Source organism: Podarcis liolepis, assembly GCF_965112155.1.
Source record: "Podarcis liolepis genome assembly, chromosome: 3".
NCBI classification, from domain to species: Eukaryota; Metazoa; Chordata; class Lepidosauria; order Squamata; family Lacertidae; genus Podarcis; species Podarcis liolepis.
In genome coordinates, this window is record NC_139557.1 from 39347114 (window position 1) to 39372015 (window position 24902).

Here is a 24902-nt window from a genome sequence, read left to right on the forward strand (position 1 = left end):
TTAAGTACACCTTTCATAAGAAACCAGAGGCCTTCCTCCTGGGCATTGTGGGCCAGAGAGTGTCAAAAAAAGATAGAACTTTCTTTTTATATGCAACTACAGCAGCAAGAATCCTAATAGCCAAATATTGGAAGGCACAGGAGCTACCCACGCTGGAAGAATGGCATTCGCAGCTGATGGACTATATGGAATTAGCCGAAATGACCGGCAGAATCCGAGATCTGGGAGAAGAGGCAGTGGAAGAGGACTGGAAAAAATTTAAGGACTATTTACAAAAACATCATAAGTTATATGAATGTTGAGAATCTGCTAAGTTTTTTGGGAGAAACATGCTTCAGTATTGAGATTGGTTAATGATCGAAACTAAGTTATGATTTTGAAAAGTATAAATTACAGATTATATAACTTAATGAAAGTACAAAAACACACAAAAAAAGGTATCAATTTGCTGTTTATTTTATTGTAAAGAAAGCAGGGGACGGAGGACGTGGGGAAGTCCAGTTGATTATGAAAATAGATTTGAAAAAGTGAATTTTCTTTTATAATTTTTTCTTCTTTTCTGTAAAATCGCTTTTGTTGTGTTATCGATGATATATTCTGACCTTGGAAAAAAAGCAATAAAAAATTATTATAAAAAAAAAAATAAACATTAAAGAGTTCAGGCAAACCATGGTTTGATAAACCATTGTTTAATAAACATGGTTTGGTGTCTTGTGCAAATCAGGTCATTGTGGTTCTCTCTGTGGCTGTAGTATGTGTGTAGATCCAGCAAATGTGGGCAGTCCAGATCATGTGGGTATTACCACTGTCCTGATAGAATGTTAATTTGGTGTGGAAAAACCGACATGATTGCAACAGTCATAAACATATCTCAGTTACATGAGAGGGCACTATGGGAAAGTGACACCCATATGGCTGGAGTTGTGAGTGAAGAGGGTGTTAGTAGTACCTTAATACGTCAAACCAACAGAGGAAAGTGGAACAATGGTTCATATGGCCAAACTGTCGAACATTTTGAAACCTCTGTTGCCTGAATACACATTATTTGATCTTGACTTCCATCTTCCAAAGCTATAGGATTTGTTTCCATGATAGTAAACCTCAACAACTTGACAGAATCCATGCACATTGTTGTTCGCAGAACCAACCGCTGAGTTTCTATTTGTAATCAGTAATGCTTTAAGGTAAAAGCTTGTGTACAACACTCTTAAGTACAAGTTAGTATTGAATGTGTTGTTTCCCAAGCTTGTAACCACCATTTATTATTACAGTTATGTTGCAGAAATTAGAATGGTAGAATAGTCAGCGGAGTGACCTGTCCTTTAAGTAAGTCAGACAGCAAGGAACTTTCCATGTCAAAGAAGCTTTATTCTTTCCTTAATTAACATGAGTTGTTACTTAATAAAATCTGCTGCCATAAGCTACTTATTTTCTTTGCAGCAACGAGATGAAGAGGTGATGATACATTTGCCACCAAAAGTCACCACCCAAATACAAAGTAGGCAGTGGACTTGAGCTCACATGCATATATACATGATTTGTGAATAGAATTCATCCTCCGCTAAGTGTTTCACAGCGATGGTGCAGTGAGGAAAAACTGGAACAAAAGGAAAAGAAGTGGTTAAACAAGACTTTTGAAAAACTAGGCATACAAGTTGCATCAGAGTTGCTGCGTAGGAGGCCAGGAAAGGAAATACACTCTTGTTCTGATTCAGTACGCAAGCTTGAATAGATTTAATTAAGACTGCATACATTACACTGCTAATGAGCAAAAGACACTGAATGGTATTTGAAAAGTATCAGTTTCTTCAGTTTTGCAGGTTGATCTCCAGAACACTTGCACTCCCACAATTACCAGCCTCCCCCCCCCAAAAAAAAATAATAATGTTTGCAGAACTGGTGACTACCGGATTATGGTTATTTCCACATTAGAATATCCTTAACAAAAACATTATATGTCTGCATCCCTGTATGCATTGTTGGAACTCCAAACACTCTTGGGTTTGTGCTTGTATCTATTGTGTGTTCATTTGAAGAGGACTAAGTACACCTGCTTACAGTACACTCTGAAAGTTCTCCAGTAGATAGTTGGAATATCTGGCAATATCTGGTATACTGCCAGACAAAATAACTAAGAGGAAACAATTGTCACTGTTTAAAAGAGTGGCTACATAATTAAAATGAAAGCAGAGAGGAAAAATAGTCCACATAGCCCCATTTGGGATAAAACAAGGTTCATAAAGGTGACCTTGGGACTAAGTTCAAAAACATTGCTTGCATATTGCCACTGGTAGTCTTTAACACGAAGCAGTATCTTTCCTGTCATGTTGGTACTGTTTTGCAAAGTATGTTTGCATATAAATATTAATCAGCAAAGTCACATGCTATATATAGTCTCCCACTTTTCATGGGACTAAAACAGTTGATGCAAGATTTCTGTTTATACAAATACTAACTTTCAGACTTTTGGAAATGAAGCTGTTTTTGTTATGGCTATGAGTTGGACAAGCATAGTTCTGTATTCAAGAAAGCAGCAAAGCAGAGATCTTATGGTCAGGAAAAAATGACTGGACTCCTGCCAGAGATTATACTTCTTGTCAAAATTTTAACAAAACACAAGCATTGTACGTATTAGTACTATGTGCCATTAAAACGGATAAGTACTACACACAAACATATTTAGTATGTTGGCATCATACCAAGATGACCACTGTTGCATGCCACCCCAATCTCTGAGCAATGTGAGAGTTTAGGGATTCCAGGCATGCTTTCTCAGGGTCCATGTTTCCTTATGGCAGGGATGTCCAACAGGTCGATCGGGATCGACTGGTTGATCCCCGGGAGGTTGCAGTCGATTGTGGGCTCATTTTCCTTTGCTTTTGCCTAAGAGCACCCGGCCCCACCCCTCTCCCTTTCCTGGATTTTCTCTTGATCTCGGAAGATGGAGTTATTGCTGTGAGGCAAAATGCTTCCACAGAGCTGTTGAGCGATTAAACAACTTTGACCTGAACCCCTAAAAAACGGGGGTAGATCACTGCCAGATTTTAATTTTGAAAGTATTCTGTCTCATCCAAAAGCATAATATGTCTACTGTTGTGCCTTCCTAAATGTATATATTTACCTTTGCAAATCATTGTGAAATATGAAAACTGCATTTAAGAAAACTGAATATCCCTGGTCAACTGCCCCACAAGTGACCCAGTATATATATATATATATATATATATAAGATATAAAGAGTGCCCCTAAATGCATTCAGTACATTGGACACATTGATATTCAAAGTGGCAATTTGACCTTCAAAGGACCTGTTGTTAAATTAATTACAGTGTTCTGTACATAACACAACAATCAAAGCACTCCAGAATGAAGCACTTTAACAATAGCTCTTTTAAAAGAAACATGACAGGGAAAGAGGCTGCTTTGTGTGAGCTGTTTCTTTAGATATTAGTAATACAGACTCAGAAGAGAGGAGGGTTGCATGTTTCTCCATTAAGAACACGAGTCGCATGTTATTAAATTCTACAATTGATAGACGTGTCATTCTGCACTATCAGCACAAAAAACACATCAGCGTCATCCTTCACACATACAAGCATGTTCTCAACAACTTTTGTGTCCAGATTTTCACTTTTTGGAATATGACAGCCCTTACCTCAGCAGGGTCTTCCTCTGACTCCATCCCACTCTCCAATGCTTCTGTAAATCCTAAAGCCTAACCTGCGCCTGGGCTGCCTACGACAGAGCTCGAACCCAAGCCCAGGCTACTTGCACCAGAGTCTGAACCTGAGCCCCTGTGCATTCACCATCCATGTATAAGACGACCCCCAATTTTTGACTTTATTGGGAGGCAAAAAAAAATCATCTTATACACGAAAAAAACCGGTACCTTTTTAAAGTGTAGCACACCTTGCATGTAAAGCAAACAGCTCAGGAGGTGATTACTATGCTCCTTATTTCATATGCCATTCTCCAGCACAGCTTACTAAATATTACAAAGCCTAGTGGCCTGGGTCTCAACAGCCTTAATTCACCACAGCTCCTAGGATTCTCTAGGGGAATCCATGTCCATTTAAAGTGGTAGGGTACTGATTTAAATGTCTAGTGCAGTGGGGCCTGAGCTCTAAATATCTATCTAGCAGGGATCTCCAATAAAAGCCCCAAACTGCCCCCACAACTCTGTATTTTGTTTCTGTTAATCTGTGAACTGGAGTTGCCTTTTCAAGCAAAGAAGTTAAATTTAAATCGAAGAAGTGCAGTGCAGGACCCAAGTGTCCTACCATGAAACCCTTTAACTATGAATGCTGTTGTAGGAGGAGAAACGCTGTCCTGAAAGTACCGTAGTTACTGCTATTTCTTCAGCAACCAACCGCCTCTTCCCTGTGGAGTATGTAAGGTCTGTTACTTACAAGCACAGGGGTCAAAGCGACTGCAGCACCAGCTGTGCTCTATTCACTTCGCATAGGCAAGACAAAACAGATTCCACCAGCAGCTTAGTCCTATGTTGACTTTGAATGTTGCACAGGAGAGGATGGAACACATGCCAAGTGATTGATAAGAAATAGCAGAGGCGCAATCCAGCTAGCAGTTTGGCACTTTTAGGCCCTATTTTGCTTGGACATTTCCCACACATATATTTGCATGCTTGGTGCTATTTGATTTCAAAAGAAAATGCGCTTGTGGACCATGTTAAGAGTCTGGAAGGGTGTAGGAGAGAGAATAAAACTCTAATTTCACAGTAATGAAGGCAGAAATGCTTGGACTACTTGACAAAGCATTGTTTATCAATTCATGAACGCCGTGGGTGCTTGGAATTCATTGCTATTGAACTGGTTGGGGAAAAGGTCACATGAGGAGGAAAGGAAGCTTTGACTTTCACATGCCTGTAATTGCTAAGGAAACTTCTTTTCGGGTGGTCACAAATTCAGTATGCCTTTGGCTCTCAGACAAACAAACGTAGAGCTACTGCATGTAGCAGGGTTTTTGTTTCAGGGTTTTTTTTCCCATAAAAACAACAACCACAACCACACACACACTACTGTTCAACCTGTTTATGAAGCAAATGAACAGTCACCATTTTTTACTTACACATTGTTCCAATTGAAGCTAGCAAGAAGTTAGTCTCAAGCTGTTAAATAAATGGAAATCATAGCTGTTTTGTGACTATTCTTAATTAACAGATGATTATAATGCAATAGCTTCTTCAACAATTCTGCCACTGTCTATCTTAGTTTGAAATGTAGATGTTTCCAGAGGCTCCTTTTACAAATCCTTTTTTACAAATGCTAATTCAGCATTTATGCATATATTTCATGCAGCCAAATGTCATTCTGAAGGCCCAAGGGAGGAATTTACAAACACACACACACACACACACACACACACTTGAAAATTAGGGCAATGGCAACCATTCCTCTCCCTTTCCCATTGTTTTCTAGTTTGGAGAGACACTGAGAAATAAAAGTTAAAGTTCCTCATTCAAAAGACACATTCTATGTTCCCCATACTATTGAAACAGGTTATTTTGAAGTCAGTATTGTTCACTCAAGGCAAATACATACTGCCATACAGCTTCATCAACTATGAACCTTGAAATCTGGGATCCTCTCCAAACCAACGCCAATGTTTTGCAGTCCTTTTGCAGTGTTTTGCAGTGCGATCCCCACATTTTGCAGCACCTACCCAAACAGAGTAATTGGTACATCAAACCAGTTAACACCCAGAAATCCAACATTCTCCGATTCACTCCAAACCAGTGTTAAAGTTTTGCAATTGTTTTGCAGCGTTTTCATTACTTATCCATTTCATAAACAGAACAAAAGGCAAAAAAGGCAAAATGGCTGCCCGTGTTCCCTATGATTTGTGGACACAATAAAGTTGCCCAACCACCCAATATTTCTCATGTTTACTTTGCCCTCAAGACACCTTCATAACATGGTTCAACTTTTCCAGGATGACCATTTGCCATACCTGTCCCTACCATTTGTCTAAATAAATTCCTTCTAGTGTCTTTCAGGCCAGGGTTTTCACTACAGGTGCTGCCATTAAAAAGTGGCCCATTCAATTCTTTGCAGTTTAGGCCTGCATTAGCCACATAAATGTCAATAACGCTAAGTGGGGTAACATACCTATGGACTGCTTGGTAATGGTTTCCATTTCTTGAGAACATCGCAACCCATAATGTTTGCACCTTTTGATGACTCCACCGCATATGGTGGTAAGTGCCCAAATCAGCAGCCCTTCCAACAGGTTGCCACAGATGTTTTAAAAATGAGTGAGACTCTTCTCAGAGTTAAATACCACTCCTATCCAAGTGCAAGCATTTGTCTTCTAGTTTGAGCTGATATAGTCCTAAAGGGAGGCTTCACCCATTTATTGTCTCAGTCCTGTCATCTATTTGAACTAGCCAATTCCTTCCTATGAAGGTGCTGTGGGATCCAATATGCTCAGAACATCAATATTTGTGGAATCAATCTCAATTTTAAAGAAATACTACCTATAGATGCTAAAGCAACTTTCCATTGATTGAGTTAAAGGGAACACTGTAACTCCCTATTTCATTAGTTTCTAAGATTCTGAACATCCAGTTTCTACATGTTTGTTGAAAGGTTGCAAGATACTGTAATGACTTTAGCTTTCTGCAAAGATCCAATTATTTCCTCTAGCAACATAGGAGATGCTGAGGTACAGCTTTGATTTTCATTATTGATTGATTTTATTAGATTTTATTTTTTATCTGCCATTTATCATAGGGTCCCATGAGAGCAGGCATAGGCAAACTCGGCCCTCCAGATGTTTTGGGACTACAACTCTCACCATCCCTAGCTAACAGGACCAGTGGTCAGGGATTATGGGAGTTGTAGTCCGAAAACATCTGGAGGGCCGAGTTTGCCTATGCCTGCATGAGAGGTTATAACAATAAAACATACAATTATAAAAACAAAACAGTTACATCTATGAAACAAAACAAAAAAGTAAAAACAATTAAAAACAATTCCGTATATAAAACGTTTAAAATAGTTCCAATGCAGATGCGGACTGGAATAAATATATCCACTTAAAAGGCATGATGGAAGAGAAAGGTCTATTACGTAATAGAAGGGAATTCCGAAGATTACATTCTATCACACTAAGGGCAAGATTCCTAGCTGATTTAGCCCAGTAGCTAACTGGCAGCTGATGGAAATCTGTAGTAGGGGTGCAACACATGGGAGCAATATAGCCTGCCCCAGTGCGCTAGCTACAGCTTCCAGACCAACATCAAGGGCCACCCCACAGGCAGCACATGGCATTAATCCAATCTGGAGGTTACCAGTGCATGATTGTCGGTAATCAGGTTATCCCAGTCCAAAAACTGCCGCAGCTGTTTTACCAGTGGAAGCTCATAGCCATTGGGCCTCTAGCAACAGAGTTGGATCTAGGAGCACCCCTAGACTATAAGCCCGATCCTTCAGTGGAAGTATGACCTTGTCCAAAGCAGGCAATTGACCAATGATCCGGACTTAGGAGCCACCCACCCTCAGGGCCTCCATCTTGCCCAGATTCAGACTCACATTTGCTGGCCCTAATCCAGCCCACCACTGAAAATATTAAAACAGCAATAAAATCTGCTGTTTACTTTGGGCCATAACCAGATGATGTCATGAATGCACAACAAACACAAAGGCTAAATGATCTATTGCCACCAAGTAATGGAGGATGACCACTGGCTGTGCTTTAGTTCATACGCCACACCATAACTATTCCAATTAAACTGGAATTATGCAAAATATACAGCAAGGTCCTCCACACTGGAACAACGGGTTCTGTGAGGGTCGGTGTTGCTAAGCAGATAGCTTGCTATGTTGCCAGGCATGCATAATGGGCAATGCTCTTTATGTCTGAGTGCACCCAAGTACTTAATGAGCTGCATGCTACAATGCATTACATGGTTTAAACTCTAAGTGAAGCCGTAGAGATAAAGGGTCAGAAGTGTGAGCTCGAGAACTGATGCACACATTTTATTTACAACACAGCAAGGCGCTGATAATTCATTGGTAAGTGCAAAAAAAACGGGACCTTTGAAGAGAGTGAGTGAAAGAGGGATCTGCAATGCAATCAAATACAGTTTGAATCCAAAAAGTTCAGCAGAAAGGGTAATCCTAGGATGCTTATTGAGTCAAGTCAGTTCCTAATCCTCCTGCCAATAGATTTAGGAACTACAGAACACCAGGGAACTCATTAGGTATGTCCAAAAACATGTATAGGATTTCCCCTCCTCTCCTCTTTTCCTTACCTTTGTACCTGTTGTGAACAGCAGTGCAATCTGAGTCACACCAGGAATTATTTATTTATTAATTAACCACCCACTGAAATTTATGTCATATAAATCAAACAAAATTGAAGTGTCTTGCGAATTCACTCATGAACAGGGTTACCAAGTCTTCGATCCCAAAGCCTGAGACTCCAAAGCAAATCATGGTGATATCCTAAGTCTCTTAAGTCTTAAAAGGCAAAAATCTGACAATAGTACAGAATCCAGCAGCAAAGAGGCAGAGCCAAGACATGTGAAAACTGGGGAGGGGAGGGTGTGTGAGCAGGGCAGAGGGAATCAGAAATACATTTTTCTCCCCTTAATTATTTTGTGAAGATTTCCCTCCATCTATATATTCGCTAGTGGGAAATTTAAGGGGGGAAAAATCAACCTCTTATGCAATGTTTTATTTTCTAAACCATGAGTGAAATGGCATTCTGCCATGGAACATTGACTAAAGAATGCAGCAAGACCCAGCAATATGGAACTCACCCGCCCACACCAGCGTGCCAGATCAGAAACTGCTTTTGCAATATTTCCAAGGTTTAAAAGCAAGTTGCTGGGGAAAGGAAGGGGGCAGATAAAGAAGGAAACAAGGGCAAGAAAAGGCAAGTGTCCCAAGGGAGTGGGCATGCAGATATTTTGTGTACTGTGGTCTGAACTATGTGGATAGACAGGAAGCTGAACTTTTGCAGGGAGGGAATGCATGCCACCCCCCACCCCCCTGGATCAGCAAGTCAGGCCAAGAAGTCACAACAGCAACCACGCTGGATGACTGCCAAGTTAAATGAATGTAAGGAATGGCCTGTCCTAGGAATTCATTAGGCATTGTCACTAGGGAGGATGTGACTGTTTGGGAGATGTGACGCAAGTCTGACAGGGCTGGTTCTTGAAAGGCACGGCAGAGGCACCTCCCCAATTAGAGGTATCATGTTTATTTGTTCTAGTGCAATTTAGAAGCAGCCCCCAAACTCATATTATGTTAAAATGGTGCCTCTCAAAGTTGAACAAATCCAAAGGCAAAGAAAGGTACCGTATTTTTCGCTCTATAACACGCACCCGACCATAACACGCACGTAGTTTTTAGAGGAGGAAAATCCGTAGGCATGCCACCCGTAGGCATTCCCTCCATAACACGCACAGACATTTCCCCTTACTTTTTAGGAGGGAAAAAGTGAGTGTTATGGTGCAAAAAATACGGTATGTTCTCCCATTATGAGGATATCTTGTTAAAGGTATGAACTGTTACACCACAGATTCTACAATTAAAATAATTGCCTTAATTTTAAAAATGAATATTTTAATAGAGTGGGAAGGGGGAATCTGCTACTTAAAGAAATGGCTGTTGATATTTCACAGATAAAAGGAGTACTCCAGTCATGTGCTGTAAATATTCAATATTTTAAAATCACAGTATTGTTTTTGCTTCCGTGAAAGGCTTATCAACAATAAACTTGAATCTACTCTTGATGTTCTGAAAGAAAATGCATGTGTGTGTGTCATTTAATGGAAATTTGATTAGCTAAACAATACACTTGAGCCATAAAGCATGCATACTTTTAAAATACACTGTACTAGATTTTATTGGCATTTATTTTCATAAGAACATGTTGTGCATCAACACACCACTGATTATTTCCCAGATGGAAAACGTGGTATGGGATCAAGTCAGTATCTAAATAAGACTTAAATTATTGAATTACATTAGCATGAAAAGAATAAAAGGAAAAGCAAGGGATAAAATTACAAATATCTTATCTAAAAATGAAGCATCTTCCTTGTAAGTATTATCATGAGAAAATACATTTCACTCTGTAAATTTCTATTTCGGTACTATAAGTACCTCAAAAAACATATTACCATATAAACACTAGTGCAACTTTATGCACAGCAGCTTATTCTTACAATTAATATACTACTTTAAGAAAGACACCTATCATATTATTTGACTTGGCCTTTGACTTGTCATACAATCAAATGAAAGTCTGCTATCTCAAAACAAAACTTTGAATTCTTTTGCATGTTTCCCTAAACATGAGAATTATTATGTCCCTAATTTCTTTTCTGTACTGATTGTAAGTAGGAAAACAATGTAAGCAAATTTCTTAATATTTCAGTTACAGCATTTGGGAGTAACCTATGGTTGTGATCATCCCAGTTGTTCTCAAAGTTTACATAACAAATGCTCCTGAAATGAACAGAGTGTGGAACTAGATGATCCTCAAGGTCCCTTCCAAGATTCTAAGATTTTCCCTCCAGTATATAAAACCACAGGGTTGTTATCATGCTGCAGTTTACTTCACCACAGACAGGTGGCACTACAAGCAGCAGTGTGGACAGCCAAGGCAAAGCGAGTAGAAGGGATCCACAGGATGGAGATGCAGGTCTAAGCCAGGGAATTGGAAGATGGGCAGCATAATGACCTAGGCAAGTGGCCCAGGAAAGGTGGGTAGGAGTAGGAGAGAAGAAGAAGACGACAAAGTCTTTGGATTTGACATCTCACTTTATCACTACCCTAAGGAGTCTCAAAGCGGCTAACAATCTCCTTTCCCTTCCTCCCCTACAACAAACACTCTGTGAGGTGAGTGAGGCCGAGAGACTTCAGAGAAGTGTGACAATCCTAAGGTCACCCAGCAGCTGCATGTGGAGGAGCGGGACGTGAACCCAGTTCACCAGATTATGAGTCTACTGCTCTTAACCACTACACCACACAGGCTCAGGAGAGATCCAGAGGACAGAGACAGAGGCAGGCGAGGTGTGAGCAGGCCCAGGTGAGCAGTTCAAGGGAGGCATGATGGAGGGATACAGAGGACTGTGACATGGGCACATAAGATAAAAGCGAAAGTGTGATCTGGGGCACCAGACTACATTTGGTCTATCATGGACACTGGTTTCCAAGAATTATCACATTATAGGAGAAGCTGCCTTCAATATAATGGCCATTGTGAAGACTACATATCTCATCAAATACACCCCACTGAAGATGTGCATAGTGACTTTCTGCAATTCAGTTGTGTGACTAAGAAACCAAACCTTTGGATATCTTATATATGCTGACATAAGCCATCCTTAAGCCCACTATGTCTCCTTCTAGATTTTAGCTTGGCTGCAAAAAGACCAGCATTGTGAATATCTGAACTGAAATTTGGTGAGAAGGTCCTTTCAGAAAGGGGACAACAGATTCAGTTTCCGACAAAGGTCTATAATCTTGATTGTGCTGCGTTACTTCCACTTCCTTCACTTCTGCTTAGCATCCCAGGGATCTAATAGCTTCTTCGGCAGGTTGTGTGTGCCACTCCCCAGCATGAATGCCATAGTGCAGTTGGTCATCCTTGACTGTAGCCCAGGACATCTCCTGGGTGGAGCATCGTGCAGCCCAGTCTCCTGAATTGCTGATCACAATGACACCACCCAATCCCCCGACTCTAGTTTTCATGCAATCTAGGGCAGAGTCAGCAGCATCTCCTGGTGATTTTCCTGGGGGGGAAAGTTCAAAAACACGTCAGAAATTAAATAATTTTGAGCAAAACCAATTCAGGCTGAAAGGGTGGCCTTGAATCTTTCCAGATTAGCCAATAACAGGCTTTTGCAGCAGCTACAATTCATCCATATAATATCTCTTAAACATGGTGGGCATGATCCCAAAAGTACGTGAGTAGCTCCATTATAAGAGGTCATTAGGTTTGTTTTTTACTCAAACAGTGGCCTACCAACCTTCTTTTGAAACAAGTGTTTCAAACACAGGTTAAAACTGCGTTGTTGTTTTTGTGTGTGTGTGGGGGGGGAATTCTACAGAGATAACCAAATCCCCTTGTGTAACTCTAAGAAACCTTTTAGATCCCAACAGTCAATAAAGAAGTATCAGAGAATTCCTGACCCCTCTCCAACAAGACATTGCAAAACTCTCTTTGCGAATAGTACACCAACTTACCGAATCAAAGCCAGATGGTTTATGGCCCCTTAGTCCAAATTCTATCTATGTTCACTATACCTTGCTATTCCTGAGAATCATTCCTTCAGCTCTTACTAAATACCTTAAAATGAAGAAGATTCCACAGCCTTTCTACAACTGAGTTCCATTAGCCAGCTGTTCTAATGATTGACAGAATACCACGAATGACTTTCTATTTCTTTCCTTTGCTAAAAAGAAAAGGAAATAAAAGGTGATAGATACAACTGATGGGCCTTATTGTATCATGGGGGCACAACAGCACAGAAACCATTCTGTGCTTTGTCCGGCCCTCAAATGTGTGTCTCCTATATATGGATTTGTTTTAAAGGTAAATGTAAAGGGACCCCTGACCATTAGGTCCAGTCACGGACGACTCTGAGGTTGCGGAGCTCATCTCGCTTTATTGGCCGAGGGAGCCGGCGTACAGCTTCCGGGTCATGTGGCCAGCATGACTAAGCCACTTCTGGCGAAGCAGAGCAGCGCATGGAAACACTGTTTACCTTCCTGCCAGATTTGTTTTAGTTGTTGGTAAATTGGCAAGAAAAAAATTCAAAGGGCATTGATAATCTTTATCACCAGGATTTATGATATAATTGAATCCCAATACAAACCAAAGTATCATTGTGGGATTATTTTGTCACTGTTGTTTTATATATATCTAGATATGTTTTTGGTAGGTCCGCAAATCGAGACCTTCAGACATTGTTTAGTTCAAGTGTACAATGTAAGCATGTCATCAGAGACAGTAGTAACATTTAATCATTTTTAAAGATGACATGATGCCCTGTAAACAAAACCCATCTTGTGTGCATGTGCATAGCAAACAAGCCAAATAAAATTCATGTTGTTATCCACAATTTATAATCTCAGATCCACCGGTGCATTGTATATTGCTTGGTCTTAAGTATTACAAATGCATCAGGTGTCATATTGTAACTCAGACAAGCATAACAACTGCTTTAAGATTTTGCCCTTCCTCTTCATAAAAACGAAACCCAGATACCCCAGAATGGAAACTATTCTCATGCTTAGAAACCAAAGCCCAGCCTTTATAAACACTAACAGGAAGGATTATTTTCATCCAGGCAACAGCTGCCATAATAACGCTTAGACATTCCAACTATTGCAAAAAGGATCATTCAGTTTCTACCCTTCAATGGAGCACCTGCTCTTCACTTGTAGTACTGTGCAGCCTGAATTATGTAGCCTGGTTAGGAGGGGCTGAAAGCTACTGTGCACATTTCCAAAATCAAGTAAGAATGCAAGGATGTAATCAACTGTAGATTCCCCTTTCTTTAGTGCCTCCAAGAAAGAGATCATTCTTTATTTTAATAAAACTAAAGGTGGTATGGACAAGCGTGACCTCCATCTACATTTCCAAATGCCAAGGGTACATTTCTGGTTTTCAAATGTAGTAGACACTGCCTGCTTTGATGCCTATATTTAAAAGCTAAACAACCCACAATGGGGTGAACACTCCAAAAAGTCTCCTCCTTGCAGTTCTAGCCTGGAGTTGATCAAATTCAGTGACATAACCAATTTGCCTATATTATGAAAGAACTGGTGGAGCCAACCACTGCTGTCTTTCCTGCTGAAAAGAGGGCAGGAATCATCTAAAAAATTGGCTAAAAAAGCCAATGCAATTCTGGGCTGCATCAATAGGAGTATAGCATCTAGATCAAGGGAAGTAATAGTGCCACTGTATTCTGCTCTGGTCAGACCTCACCTGGAGTACTGTGTCCAGTTCTGGGCACCAAAAAGGTTCAAGAAGGACACTGACAAACTGGAACGTGTCCAGAGGAGGGCAACCAAAATGGTCAAAGGCCTGGAAACGATGCCTTATGAGGAACGGCTAAGGGAGCTGGGCATGTTTAGCCTGGAGAAGAGGAGGTTAAGGGGTGATATGATAGCCATGTTCAAATCATATAAAAGGATGTCATATAGAGGAGGGAGAAAGGTTGTTTTCTGTTGTTCCAGAGAAGCGGACACGGAGCAATGGATCCAAACTACAAGAAAGAAGATTCCACCTAAACATTAGGAAGAACTTCCTGACAGTAAGAGCTGTTCGACAGTGGAATTTGCTGCCAAGGAGTGTGATGGAGTCTCCTTCTTTGGAGGTCTTTAAGCAGAGGCTTGACAACCATATGTCAGGAGTGCTCTGATGGTGTTTCCTGCTTGGCAGGGGGTTGGACTCGATGGCCCTTGTGGTCTCTTCCAACTCTATGATTCTATGATTCTATCTCTGTGGTCAACACACTAAAAATATGCTTCATGTAACTGTTTTGTCTGGCCTGCTCATGCAGTTGTGAAATGTGGTGATTGTGTATAGGCTGCCTAAATAGCAAGTGCTGTGGTTGCAAGTTCTGTACGATTTGTTGTTGCAAGTAATTCATAACTCATGATTATTCCCCCATTACACTTGTAATGGAGCAATACAGTGGTACCTTGGGTTAAGTACTTAATTTGTTCCGGAGGTCCGTTCTTAACCTGAAACTGTTCTTAACCTGAAGCACCACTTTAGCTAATGGGGCCTGCTGCTGCTGCGCCGCCGGAGCACGATTTCTGTTCTCATCCTGAAGCAAAGTACTTAACCCGAGGTACTATTTCTGGGTTAGCGGAGTCTGTAACCTGAAGCGTATGTAACCTGAAGCGTATGTAACCCAAGGTAGCACTGTATATTGTTTTATGTTTTTAAACAACTGTGAAGCAATCGGATCCCACATACCATTTTTGTAGATGCTTGTCCTTTATATTATTGGATATTGTTGGCCCTGATGATTTCTTTGCAACTAGTGTTCAGCTGGAAAAGTGAAGTATCTCAATAAAGACATGATTCCTTACTTGAAAATGGTATTGGCTTAATGTCTTCCCCTGAGTATTTTCACAGCTTTCTTGGGGTGCATTTGACCAAAAAATCAGATTCATACAGTAACTCTTTCTATCAGTAGATTAAGTCAGAGTGACAAGCCATTTGTTAAGGATGCTGAAATAGAGGTGAAAGATCCCTATGCCATGACATTTACACACCTGAGATTTGCAGATAACCTCCCTGGAACTTATTTTATACAATGCTAATGGAATTTCCACCTTTTCCATTTAACAGTTCCTCTGCATATATGACTCTAAAATTCTTTGAAGTTTTGTGTCAGAAGTTAAATAGCGATCCTACCGATCTGCAGTCTGCAACTACAGCTTAGAATAAAGAAGGTGGTCTGGTCACGCTGGCAACTGTAAGTGTATTCAGGAGAAGTAGGTCAGCTGATTATGTTTACCGGCTGTAATATAAATCGAGAGTTTGGATAACATAGAAGGCAAAGCTCTCTAGAGTCATCCATAGCCTGATTATATTACAGCCACATGAACACCTTGTTGCCAGCTATTTACCATAGTCACACTTTTACTTAATATACACAAATCAATACATAGACCAGCCTACTTATTTTCATTCACATGCCTTCCTTTTTAACATAGAAGTTAGAGAAACTGGTGGTGTTTTAAAGGGTTTTATAAGATTAATCAGCAACAACCCACTCCCTTCAACAGTTAAAAGCCTATTGTTTTTGGTATGCAACCGCTAAGATGCCATAGTTTTTTTGTACTTGAGCTTTTAAAAGCAATCAACATTTTGTTGCAGGCAACTACGAAATAATTTTTGTTTGTTATTCATTGCACACCAGCACAATATTGCTCCAGTGCCACTGAATCAGGACTAGCACAAATTGAGCCCTCAGAAGGTTCATTGTTTAAATCATCTGGACACAACCCCCCACCGATCACAACATTTGACTACTATTCAAATAACTTTCTCGGTATGTGTCCTCAACTTTGAACTAATGGGCCACAGCCTACTCCCACCAACATCTGTCAGGAATACAGTAGCAGTTCTGTACTCTTTGCAACCTTTGTCATTACCTTGTTCCATGTGATACAAGATAAGTCTTGCCAAAACCACTTTCATAATGCTCTCTCCGTGGCCTGTAGTAGAAGTGGCACCAACATTGTTATCTGCATAACCTCCACTTCCTGATCAAAGAGCAAAAAGTAAAAAGTCAAGGACTGGCATTTACAGTACCCAACATCTCAAAGCAACTACAAGGATATATCCAATTGCACATAAGCTCGTTACAAAAGCAACCAATCTTATGTGAAGCAGAAGAACCCAAGTGGCATACACTTTGTGTTTACAATACATCGGGGTGGCCAACTCCCAAGAGACTGCGATCTACTTACAGAATTAAAAACTGGCAGTGATCTACCCCTTTTTTAAAAAAGGAAAGCCCCGTTTTTGGGGGGTTCAGGGCAAGGTTGTTGAACTTTTTTTAGGGAGGAGGAAAGCCCCGATTATTGAGAATTCAAGCCTAAGCTCAAGGGAGAAAGGGGAACAGCCACTCAGCAACAGACTGCTGCGGAAACAAACAGCCTCACTAAGTAAACTCCATCTTCCATTCTGCAAATCGTGCAACAATGGAGGCCAGGGTGAGGGAGCGGGGCTGGAATATATTTTACCAATGCTAAGGAAAGGGACGGAGCAATCAACTGCGATCTACCAAAACCTCACGGGGATCTACCAGTAGATCGTGATCGACCTGTTGGACATCCCTGGTCTACATCAATGGAATTAACCAATAATTTGGAGCAAGGGTTCATTTGCACTTCAATAATACAATGCTAATTGGTAAGGATTAAGTGTCAATTACTCCTGAAGTCAAATTACTGCTGGGTAACTTGACCCCCCCAAAATCTCTTCCAGATGGTCAAGGTACCACCATAGTTCCACTAGTGTTCAGATGAACTTTCTATGAAGGCTGAGGGGATAGTGTGGTAAGTACACGTCATCAGTGCTGTACCACCCTGTGGCTAGCAGCACTGGTGAGGTTACTTGCTACACTGATGAGTTAGTTCATAAAAGTAAGCCACAACAGGCATCACTTCAGCCAATTGGAACCTGAACTAAGCACAACTCATTTTCTCTTTTAACTAAATATCATTTCAGATATAACCACGTTGGAATTGGTGAAACTGGCACACTGATTTGCTGGCCAAGTGATAGACCTGGTGATGACAAGGCAGAAAAATATGAATAAACTCTTAAGATGTTTCTTGTGCATGGATATCTAGAGAATTGTTTCCTCTCTTGCAATAGCTAATGAAGCTATTAAATATTTGGGGGAATCTTCAAAACATATCAAGAAAGGATGGTGTTTGAAAGATGGCACACAAGTCTATTGAGAGTTGCCTACATATACTGAACTACCAAGCAAAATCTTCTAACAGGAGAATGCTAATGACTGAACAATGTTAACATGGTGCTCCTAATATCTCAGGAGTGCTGAACTCTGGACAATCACCTGCTTTTTAAATCGTCCTTTCTCCAGACCCAACATATATGCCTTCTTGTTTAAACAAAACGCAGTCTAAACAAAATGAATGAAGATTTACTAAAGTTAAGCAAAGACCTGTTATTTGGTGGTATTGGGGAGAAGTATTTTACACACACATTATTGACTTTCAGCCTGCAAATTGCAAAACTAAAGTTTAGATCAGCTGCATAGTAAACAGATGATATATTTGCTAATAAGCCATCCTTCAAGCTGCATGCTAAGTTTACACTGGCTCTGAATCTACAAGTAATCATTGCTGGTGGCCTGAATGTTAGCAGAATTTAAAACAAAAGCAATGTTTTTTACCCCTTCAAAGTCTATGAATTGATAAATAGATTTCTTCCTGGAATTTCAAGTGGAGGCAGGAAGTGAAGGTTCTCCGTGCAAATTTCCTTATGTGTCTATAAATACAGTGGTACCTCAGGTTAAGATCTTATTTCATTCCAGAGGTCCGTTCTTAACCTGAAACTGTTCTTAACCTGAAGTAACACTTTAGCTAATGGGGCCTCCCACTGCCGCCATGCGATTTCTGTTCTCATCCTGAAGTAAAGTTCTTAACCCGAGGTACTATTTCTGGGTTAGCGGAGTCTGTAACCTGAAGCGTCTGTAACCCAAGGTACCACTGTACACCCTGGGCTCCTTTTAACACCCCTTGCTGTTTCCTCACCCAAGAACTATTGTAAGCCTGTTTCTACAAGAGAAACACAGTGTATTCAACCAAGCAATCTCCAAATCCTGCTCTTTCCACTCCCTACCCATCTTATATACTGTAGAAGTATATTGCGCAGGATGTAAAAGTTACAAAGTCATCATCTCAGGAAAACATACCATTCACTAAACTCGGGTTTGTATGTGCACGCAAGCGTGGAGTGTCACTGCAAGCCTGATACTTTGCTTGCTGTTTCTGCACCAGCACTTCCCACTTTCACTGTTCCGTTTTTTAAAAGTGGCTTGCCTCTTTGGCAGCAGGAATTGCTGCCATAGGAACGGCAAGCCGTCATACTGATTCTTTAGATCACAGCCTTTGCTATCATGCATTTGACTGATATCATACATATTATATGAGAAAGAGAGGGAAGGGCTGGCTGGCTTCTCTTCCATTTATCACACTCCCCTACCTATACACGCTGTATCACCAACGCGGCCGACGCGTTTGTTCGTGAGTCCCCCTGTTGATGTTGCACAAGCAACGTTTCCTGCACTGTCGATAGCAACGGCTCCAACTGTTCCAAGGTCTCTGCCAAAAATAGCATTTCAAACAATTAGCTGAAGACTGGAGAGCATTTGCCAAAAGAACATAGCGTCTCACAGGTAGCATTTCCCCAAGTATTAAAAAAAAATCAACGGAAATCTTCAGTCCAAAGAATTCATAAAAGGAAAAAACTGTACTGGAAGTTAATGCACTTCTGAGTTTGCACTTAATCTGTTGAAGGACCAGTCTTTTTCAAGTATAAAAAGACCATTCAATTGAACAATTGATGTGACCGAATAACCTAAAGCATTTCTGTGCAATTGAAAGAATCCCCCAGCCCCAATTAATCAGTAGATCCGGGCTTCAGATGCAGCGCTGCCTCCCCTGCTCCCAGCAAAAAATTAAGACTGCAGGTTGAGTTCAATGAGGCTTTTACTATCAGGTAAGTACGAATAGGTTTGTGGCCTATGGGAATATGGGCTGGGCGCAGCAAATCCAGAGATGAGGTGAGCAGCTGGTGGGCATGCATCCTTGGGAAGACCAAATTTCACAAGCTGCATGTCTACGGGTAAAACATCCAAAAACATCCATTATGTTTTGCAGAGATTTGACCAGCATAGGGTGATATATTATGAGAACTTTAAGCAGCACTGCTGGATTTGACCAAACCCTTTTCTACTTTAGTCAGATGTTTCTGGAAAACTCACGAGCAGGAAATGAGTCCAATCCCCACTACTGCTCCCCAGCAGCTGGTATTCAGAAGTATCCTGCCTCGGAATCTGAAGATTGCATATTGCCACCTTGAGTACAGACCCTCCAAGTGTCCCTATTTTCCAGGGACGTCCCTGATTTAGGGAAGCCATCCTGGTTTCTGATTTGATCCTGGAATGTCCCACTTTTCCTTAGGATGTCCCTATTTTCATTGGAGAAATGTTGGAGGGTATGGTAGGATGTCTCTATTTTCACTGGGAAAATGTAGGAGGGTGTGCAGTTATCTGACACCCAAGCTATCTGAAGGCAATCCTGTATAGGGAAGGGTTGGGGTTTTTTTTAAAAAAAATGCTTCATGTTTTATTATGTTTTTATATATGTTAGAAGCTGCCCAGTGTGACTGGGATGAGGTATAAGCAGTAAAATTATCATTATGGAATGGGGTGTCCCTATTTTCATCGGAGAAATGTTGGAGGAGAAATGTGAGTAGATTCACATTTCGCGTCATGTTTTAATTTCGTTTGCTCAAGTGGTCAGGATTTTGCCCCCAACACCCAACATTTTATACTTGCTTTTGAAACTGCTGAGGGTTCGAATCAGCCTCAAGGTTTTTCTTCCATCTCTCCAGTGACCTTTCTGTGATCAGTTTCTCTCCAGGAACCTCAGGAACTCCCATGCCTCTAGCAAAGGCAGAGGCACCCTGGTCCGTCAACAACATGTGGTCTGTCTGAAGGAGATAAGATATAATAAGAAGCTACTCAACAAAATAGCTGGACAAGCATGTTGCTGCCGTGGACATTTGATAAAATGAGTGAAAGACTATGAGTCATGGGGATGGGGAGAGCATGTGTGTGAATTCGACAGTGTTTAGTTTGCTTTGGTTGTTTGTTAATGTTGTTAGTGTTGCTTTGTGGATTATGAGCGCTGTAATGCTTTGTGAATTTTATAACATGACTTTTCTTGTGGTTGAGCTGTTTACCATATTTTTTAAGTTGTTCTGTTTTATAGTATTTTACAGAAGGTGGTTGTTTTACTGATGATTTGTTAATTATTTTATATGATTTATGTTGCAATTGTGATGTTCAGTGATATTATTTATTGTATGAAAGCCGCTTTGTGACTCATGCGAGTGAAGAGTGACATAGAAATATAATAAATGAAATGAAATGAAATAACCTCCCCCCCCACCACACATTGGCTTTAAATGACTAGAGAAGGTTTGAATGAAGTAAAAGAACAAAGTCAAGGATAAATCTTATATAATCTTAGCAGTACAGATATATTTTTAGAATATGTATATTGTGTTTTTCAAAGTGTACACTGCCAAGAGACTAAGGACATAATGAGATGTACATTTTAATAAAGAAATCTACATCCATTGCCCATTACAGAATAAATATCTTTGCAATTGTGCAAGGCTTCGCATATAGAAGAGACCAGGATCTGACCCCTGAAAGATACTGCCCTTGATGTATTAACAGGGCCAACCCAAGCCATTTTTCTGCCTGAGGCAAAGGAGAGGGTGTCACCACCACCATTCCATATACAAGGGCCAGCTGAATTGGCGCTTGAATTTTACTTCAATACTGGCAGGGAGACAACACATTTGATGGCAGTAGGTTTACACAGGGTAGGCTGAGCAGCCCAAAAAGCTTTGTCCTCCTGCCGTTAATAACCCCTCTCTGCCCCTAAGCATTTGCTACCTGAGGTGGCCACTTCATTCTGCCTAACAATAGGGCTGGAACTGTGTAGCAAAATGATTCTGTCTTCCTTCTTCAGTTCTAGTGGGGGAGGGATGCGAAGGCACAAAAGGGGCAAAGTGTGTTTCTGTGTGATTGTGAGGATGGAAGTAAAGGAGGTGGAAGGGCCCAGCTAATTGTCAGAGGAAGCTGCCCCCTGGTATCAAGCTACGGTCAATTTCAGGGCATATGCAAGAAGCCACACTTGGATATGAAATAAAACAGCTACTTTTTAGGCATGCAGAAATGCTGCCTTTCATTTGCTCGGCTTCTGTCACATGGTGTTATATTAATGTGTACCCATGCGCTCCACATGATCCGCTGATGGCAATTTCATAAGGAGATAGCATCAATTGCTACAGGTTGCACCCTACTTCCTGGTTTTGTTGCGACTAGTGAACTTCTTGACAAAGTAGGCAGGTTGGAGATTTACATACAAAGAACAGTACCATGGAGCCGGCTACATATGTGGATGCATTACTCTGTTACAATAGTTTCCCACATGGTGACCAATTCTCTGGTGCCAAATGAGCAAAAGTATCTCCTTGTTTCTGAGACAAGAAACACTCAGGAAAATATTCCTTTCTCGAAGTTATGAACAAGGAAGAGTTTTCAGTCTCCAATAAAGGACAATACAAATAGTCAGGCTGTGCTTGGATCATATATTATCATTTGCAAAGCAGGACAATGGTGTCAGTTTACTCTTACATGACTGAAATGTTCCAGCTCTTTTCTTTCTTTCTTTTTTTGTTTTGAACATTTGCTTTGTGTAATACTGCCCTCTTCTGCTTTTGTAAAACAAAAAAAAAGTACCAACAGTATCTGTAGCTTTTGCATATTTACTCAAAAGTAAACCACACTACGTTCAACAGGACTTACTGTTGAACTCAGGTTAGTGTAAATAGGGTTGCAGTCTTAGATGCAATACATAAAATACCACCACGAAACAATATCAATAGAGGAGACAATAGATATTAAAAACAGGCATATGGCTCTGTGAATGCACCTTGCTACTTATTCTTTAAAAAAATACATACACGTTCACACACTTTACCTTTTGTGCCAAAATCATGATAATTCTTTTTAAAATCATTTATTTTATTAGTGAAAGTCATTCAAGAAAATCTAGTCCTATATCTTATTATGCATACTTAAATCACACTGACTTTAGCTTATATCAGTTTCCCCTTTCCCAAATTTACCACACACACAAACACACACCTGAAATTCAACACTAGAAACTGCATAGAATGGAGATATTTAGCACACAAACAAACCACTTAAAGTGCACTGACAGGAAATGACACATACAGTGGTACCCTGGGTTACAGACGCTTCAGGTTACAGACTCTGCTAACCCAGAAATAGTACCTCGGGTTAAGAACTTTGCTTCAGGATGAGGACAGAAATCGTGCTCCGGCGGCGCGGCGGCAGTGGGAGGCCCCATTAGCTAAAGTGGTACCTCAGGTTAAGAACAGTTTCAGGTTAAGAATGGACCTTCAGAACAAATTAAGTTCTTAACCTGAGGTACCACTGTAATCTTAGCTCAGAGGAGCCAATGAACAATCTCCAGGGCCAGTTCCATAGCTAGAACATAGGAAGATGCCTTACAATGAGTTAGACCATTTGTCCATTTTCTCCAGTATTGTCTGCTCTAGAAATAAGGGACGTTGTGGGCTTCCAACTCCCATCAGTCCCAGCCAGTGTTCTACACTAGCAGTAGTTCTCCAGTGTTTGAAACGGGAATATTTCCTGGAGAGAAGATATAAGGATTTGAACATGGAACCATTTAATTGCAACACGTGTGCTTTGCCACTGAGCTACAGCCCTTTCTCTTCATTCCTGGCTAATATCACAAATGATCTAAAGGTAACTGGTAGTACTATAAAAATAGATATTAAGGGACCATGCTATTTCTTTATGTGTGGATGTTCAGGGTGGCAGGAGAGGATATATTGTTTATTAATATCCTTCCTAACTTGCGCTAGCAAGTTCCTTTACTTAGCAGAGTTTACATTCCCCTTTAATGCAGAAAACTAGCTGCAAATGCATGTGAGTTTCTTAAGACAATATGCAATTCCATCTGGCTTGTCCAGATTGAAATGTGTTCTAATATTTTCCTGGTAAGACCCCTTGAATCCCTCCTAAAAGAATAAAGACACCACAGTCTTATTCATAAGCAATAAAAAGGAAGTTTACTCACGATCAGGCAGAGCACAGTGTGATACCTGAAGGCAGGCTTTAGGTTTAAAGTTACAAGATCATACTAACAGGTTTATGCCATAAGGGAGATGACCTGGGGGACTGCTTGGCTGGCAGCCAGCAGTTCATTCCAGGAAGTTCATAGGAAGAAAAGAAGATGGAAAAGAGAGAGTGGCAGCATGCCTTGGCCTTTTACCAGGTCTGGAAAGGAAGGTCACATGCAAGGAAGGATGCTCCAAGCCAGGAGGAACAGGAAGTTTCGACTGGCTGGAGGACCAAACATTCCCTTGCATGTCCACTCTAGCAAAACAAGGAATGTTGTATTTGACTGCTCCCAGTGGATTACACCCCACACTTTATAGATTTATATCTGGCACCTTTTCAGATGCCTGGAATTGGCTTTTAGAGTAGATAGTGTGAATGCACCACTGGAAATCCCTTTTATTTGCTTACCAAACATTCATCCGTAACCACAGTTCATGCTAATTTCAAATGGATACATGACGACCCTCATCTGAAGAAATCATGCATCAACCCATTAAAATTAATGGTACCTAAGTTAATCTTAAGCACCAACTTGTCATATTCATTTCGGTGCAGCCTGAGTACAACATACCTGTTCTAGATTGGAGCCTTCTAAGAAATTTGCCAAAAAGCTAGAATAATATCTGATGTTCATTGGGGAAACAATAACTAATTTATTTAGTATAAGGACTAGGAAACAGCTCAAGACAGGATTGTCACACACAACTGCATCATATTTTTCCATGGTATTTTCAGTGTTCCATCAAACAAACAAACAAACAAACAAACAAACAAACAAACATTTATTGTCACTACACCGCCTGTGTGCAGTGAAATTAAATGAGCCCCCCCCATACACTCAGTCTTATTCACGCTCTGTGTGCTTGTCGGAAGTCAATTGCACCACTATTTTTTTCTATTCAGCAGCCCAACAGCCCACAGATAACATCTATAAAAATCATAGTCTGTTCTATTTTTTTTAGTTCTCACCTTGTTAAACTTGTACTGGGAGTTTTCCTGCATAAACATCCAATGAAATAGATGTGACCTTAATTTTCAGCTTTTACATTCAAAAACTCATTCTTTAATCTGGTAAAAGTGCAATCCTAGGCTTGCCCTGCCTCTGGCAGGAAGGTAAACAGGGAACCAGGCAGAGGGCCTACTCAGTAGTGGCGCCCTCCCTGTGGTACGCCCTCCCACCAGATGTCAAAGAGGACAACAACTACCAGACTTTTAGAAGACATCTGAAGGCAGCCCTGTTTAGGGAAGCTTTTAATGTTTGATGTATTACAGTATTTTAATATTTTTTTGGAAGCCGCCCAGAGTGGCTGGGGAAGCCCAGAAAGATGGGCGGGGTATAAATAATAAATTATTATTATTATTATTATTATTATTTCCGTGCTCTGCT

The 24902-nt window shown here is 40.6% G+C and overlaps 1 protein-coding gene and 2 long non-coding RNA genes across 6 annotated transcripts in view; 1 reads left to right on the forward strand and 2 right to left on the reverse strand.

Annotated features, from left to right (window-relative positions):
* Positions 1 to 1347: 1347 nt before the first annotated feature.
* Positions 1348 to 9319, reverse strand: LOC310704214. The gene is made up of 2 exons (XR_014524646.1): positions 4410 to 9319; positions 1348 to 1597 (listed from the first exon to the last, which is right to left on the reverse strand). It is a non-coding gene; the product is annotated as an uncharacterized lncRNA (long non-coding RNA).
* A 528-nt stretch (positions 9320 to 9847) lies between these two features.
* The window catches only part of ASRGL1 (asparaginase and isoaspartyl peptidase 1), a 59879-nt gene continuing 44824 nt past the window's right edge, over positions 9848 to 24902 (reverse strand). For all 4 annotated transcript variants that reach the window (XM_083497395.1, XM_083497397.1, XM_083497396.1 and 1 more), the window contains exons 4-7: positions 20102 to 20256; positions 18745 to 18863; positions 16158 to 16268; positions 9848 to 11770 (exon numbers count right to left, since the gene is read on the reverse strand). In XM_083497395.1, the coding sequence (XP_083353521.1) occupies positions 11541 to 11770; positions 16158 to 16268; positions 18745 to 18863; positions 20102 to 20256 (615 nt within the window). In that variant the 3' untranslated portion in view covers positions 9848 to 11540. The remainder of the gene's footprint in view (positions 11771 to 16157; positions 16269 to 18744; positions 18864 to 20101; positions 20257 to 24902) is intronic.
* Positions 20263 to 24296, forward strand: LOC310704218. The gene is made up of 2 exons (XR_014524653.1): positions 20263 to 23070; positions 23556 to 24296. It is a non-coding gene; the product is annotated as an uncharacterized lncRNA (long non-coding RNA).